Raw genomic sequence first — 4,437 nt, forward strand, 5'->3', positions numbered from 1 at the left:
TAAGTATATTTTAAAGAAGGCAAAATTGGATATTAGGGAACAACTGGCTCTGTGTATCACAAGAACGGATGAACAGGCAGCTTATCTCCTACATGTCAGTTTTCAAAGCTTGCCCACTGTTTAATGGGCATGAAGGTCAGATGCATTACTAATTGCAAATTATGGTTTTCTGTTTTATTTGGGTAAGTGATAACGAGTCACTCTTGGAATAGAAGTCACTCCTCCCTGAGTAAATTCCTTTTTTGAAGAGAAAATGTGGTAGAAATGTTTGGGTGAGAGTGCAAATCTCTTTGCTGTTCTTGATTTTTATGAAGAGTCAATTTAGAGAAATTATTATTATTATTTTATATTATTAAAGGTTTTATTTATTTATTCATGCGAGACACAGAGAGAGAAGCAGAGACATAGGCAGAGGGAGAAGCAGGCTCCCTGTGGGGAGCCTGAAGCAGAACTTCATCCCAGGACCTCAGGATCATGACCTGGGTCGAAGGCAGATGCTTAACCATTGAGCCACCAATTTAAAGAAATTAATCCAGCTGCAGTAAAAGGGATGCAGATTGAACTTTAAGGATGACTTTCGGCCTCTGAAGACTTTTAGTGATGTCTTAAGAAAACAGAAAGTGATTTTGGCATCTCTTATGATGGCTGCATTCTTTTTTTTTTTTTTTTTTTATTCATGAGTGACACAGAGAGAGAGAGAGAGAGAGAGAGAGAGAGAGGCAGAGACACAGGCAGAGGGAGAAGCAGTCTCCTCACAGGAAGCCCAATATGGGACTTGATCCCTAAACTGGGATCACAACCTGAGCCAAAGGCAGACGCCCAACCACGGAGCCACCCAGTGTCCCTGATGGTTGCTTTCTATAATCAAACACTTGGAATGATAAAGTATGGTCTAGCTTAGAGATACAAGACTGCAATCAGGGACTGTTCTTTCCTCCCTCTCTGCTGCCTTCTATGTTAAATGGTGAATATGTAAAGCAATAAGAATTGCTAAAGGGATTTAAGGGGAAGTTAAGGAGTGGAGTAGGTTGCATGTGATTAGATTTGTGTGTAGGCACACATCTTGGAAAAACAAGCTGTAGTTGTGTATATGAGGTGGGATGAGAATGAGGGCCGGGAGCCCCGTTTGGAAATTCCAGCATCATCCAAGTAAAGAATGAGTGTATCTTTGACTATGAGAGTGGTAGTTGCAACTATAAGGATTGAATCTCATGGAAAGGTAAGCAGTGACAGTCAAATGGACAGGATTTGGTGAGGGATGAGATATATAGGTGGTGACAGAGACCTACTGACCTGATGAAGCAGTCACTCAGTTACCAGCCCTGGAGGGGATATCATGACTTTGTTTGTTGGCATGATGAATTTGAGATGCCTCTGGAACATCCAGTGTGGGTATTGAGGTGGAGTTGGGTGGTGAAGAGCTTGGAGGAGACATCTCATGGCCTATAATATGTGTGACAGAATTTGGTGTACCATGAATGAGAGTGATTTAAGAGACTGGACTGAGAAAAGAAAACCTGTGGTCTAGCACTAGGTTTTAATTCATTTATCACTTAATGGGAAGGAGTGGGCCAGAATAGGAGAAAAACCAGAAATGTGATGTCACTACCAAAGAAGAAAGATTTTCAAGGAGGAACTAACAACAGTGCCAATGCTGTTGAGATTAGGTAATAAATGTTCTTTGGGCTTGTCCATTTATTCAATGAATATTTATTGATGAGGGTACAATATTAAAGTCAAGGCCATGTTTTTCATATTCTAAAGGGTAAAGAAACCTTGAATTAAGAAACATGAAAGAGATGACGGAATGAATTGAAGGCATTTCTGGAAAGGCATCTTTCCATTTTGGAAAGGGTGGCCAGTGCAGGCATCTCTGATATGATCACATTTGAAAGTTCCTAAATGCAGTGCAGGAGAAAGCCATGCAAAAATGTGGAGGAAAGCACCCAGGCATCAGGAACCATGTGCGAAGGACCACAAGCTAGAATTGTGCTTAGGAATTCTGACCAATAACAAGAGGGCCAGTGCAGCTGGAGGAGAGGAAGGAGAAGTTTGGGGAAATAGCCATAGGTGGCTATTCTACTCTTGACTTCTCTTCTCAGAAGAAAATCCTATCATGGGCTCCTGGAGCCACAGGGACATCCTAGAGGAGGAGGACCCCTCTCTGAGTCTTAAGCAGTCCTACCCACCCTACACTTCCCTATGACCTTCTTCATTGCTCCTGTCACTTCCTTGTTCCTGAGGCTGTAGATGACAGGGTTCAGCATGGGTGTGAGGACTGTATAAAAGATAGACACTACATCATCCTGGCCAGGAGAGTGGTAAGATGCAGGTAACATATAGGTATACACAAGAGGCCCATAGAAGAGGTTGACAACTGTTAAGTGGGAGGAGCAGGTGGCTAGGGCCTTCTGACGCCCCTCCACGGAGTGCATCCCAAGCACTGCTGCCAGAATGAGGGCATAGGAGGTGGTGATGAAGGCAATGGGCAGCAGAAGGACCACAACACCTGTCACAAAGAGCACTTGCTCATAGGCTGCTGTGTCAGCACAGGCCAGCCTCAGCAGCGAAGGCACCTCACAGAAAAAGTGTGCAATCTTCCTTGAGCCACAATAGGGGAACTGTAGGGTCAATGCTGTCTGGACGGAGGCATTGATGGATCCACCCAGCCAGGAGGCAGCCACCATGAGCAGACAGGTCTGGTGGCTCATGAGTGATGGGTAGCGCAGAGGGTTGCAGATGGCCACGTAGCGGTCATAGGCCATGAGGGCCAGCAGGAGGCATTCAGCGGCCCCAAGGAACATGAAGAAAAACATTTGTGCCCCACAGCCCACAAATGAGATGCTAGTCCAGCCAAAGAGGAAGCCTGCTATCATCTTGGGGACGGTGACTGAGGTGAAGAAGATGTCCAGGAAAGACAACTGGCTGAGGAGGAAATACATGGGTGTGTGGAGCCGGGCATCAGCCAGATCAAGAGGACCATGGCAGTGTTGCCAGCCATCGCTAGTGTGTAGACTACCACAACCATGCTGAAGAGGAACAGGTGCATTGGACTGTCATTGAAAAGACTTGTGAGGACAAAGCCGATGGTAGAGGAGTGGTTCCAGGGCCCTCTACTTGTCTCCTGCCAAGCCTCACTGTAGGGAGGAAGGAAACCAACTTATCAAGGGCTCAGAAGCATCCACTCTGAGTTTGAGAGAAGGTGATGGATGAGAACAGCAAAGGGCAACAAGTAAGCTGGCACAGAGGCTGTGGGAGTTCTTCTTAATACTCTTGCAAATTTTTGTAGGTTTGGCATTATTTCATGTTGAAAAAATACTATAAAAGATATAGCATGCAGCCAAAGCAGTGCTCAGAGGGGAAGTTATAATGCAAAATGCGTGTGTTAAAAAAGAGGAAAGACTGAAAACCAATGATCAAAGTTTCCATCTTAAAAAGTTAGAAAAAGGGATCCCTGTTGGGAGCGTTAAATGGTTAATAATACGTGTAGGATGCTTAGGGTACAGGCAGGCAGGAGGCATATGGTGTTTGTCAGCTGCTGATAACATCACAACTCTTACCACTTTAATAACTCATTTTAATAACCCTGAGCCTCTGCTTATCTCTCTATATTAAATGGGTCATGATACTTGCTATTGAATAAGAAAAGAATACCTTTTGCATAATAGGTTCAATAAGTATTAGAACACTTCCCTTTGTCACTTAAGCAAATTAGTTTTGCAAAATAATCATACAATCAACAATTTTACCCACCTGCAAAGAGCTCCTAGTCCCTCCCCCTTGGAGACTCCCCTTCTACAAGTTTTGTTCTCAGAAACCTTGTGTTTGTTGTGATGGTGCTCTTCCACTGGATCTCCCTACTTCGACTGGGTATTCTTATGACTAAGGACTCTGTCCTTTCCTTCTTTTATATTTCTCCACAGAAAGGAGTTTGCATGGTCTCTGGTCAATGCTTATGGGATGTGTGTGGTGAATAGATGAAAGAAACGCAACCTTGCCCACATAAACGCTATTACCTCTGTGGCTGTCTTTTGGTATTGCCAACTGGATTCAACACCCCTTTGGTGGGGGCTGTGCATAAGTAACTGTTCCTAGAAATTATTGATTGTCCTGACACTACCAATTTCTCCCTTTGTGGCAGTTTCTCAGTATTAACACACACACATCTGCATAGCCATGTTTGAGGTACATGTGTGTGCATGTGTGTGTCTCAGAATAATTACTTAGGGTGATTCTTTTTCTTTCAGATTGGTCACTGGGGGAAGAGGATATTTTTTCTATTACTGCCATCTCTACTTGCCTAGATCTGAACTGGTACCCTCTAGGTATTAAACATACACTAGAATGAATTAAAAAGGAATCCTCGATGTAAACAATACATTTTATGTTGTCAGGTATGCCAACACCTAATCTTAATTCTCTCTCCCATGAATTTTC

General features: G+C 43.7%; 1 protein-coding gene across 1 annotated transcript; it reads right to left on the reverse strand.

Annotated features, from left to right (window-relative positions):
• Positions 1-2,171: 2,171 nt before the first annotated feature.
• On the reverse strand, positions 2,172-3,100 carry LOC119878178 (olfactory receptor 2T1-like). Its single transcript, XM_038588895.1, is given in 2 exon segments — positions 2,172-2,965; positions 2,968-3,100. Coding segments are annotated over 2 exon segments (876 nt in total). The 5' UTR covers positions 3,050-3,100.
• Positions 3,101-4,437: the final 1,337 nt, after the last annotated feature.

The sequence above is a fragment of the Canis lupus genome, unplaced genomic scaffold (genome assembly GCF_011100685.1).
Source record: "Canis lupus familiaris isolate Mischka breed German Shepherd unplaced genomic scaffold, alternate assembly UU_Cfam_GSD_1.0 chrUn_S1119H1290, whole genome shotgun sequence".
NCBI lineage: Eukaryota > Metazoa > Chordata > Mammalia > Carnivora > Canidae > Canis > Canis lupus.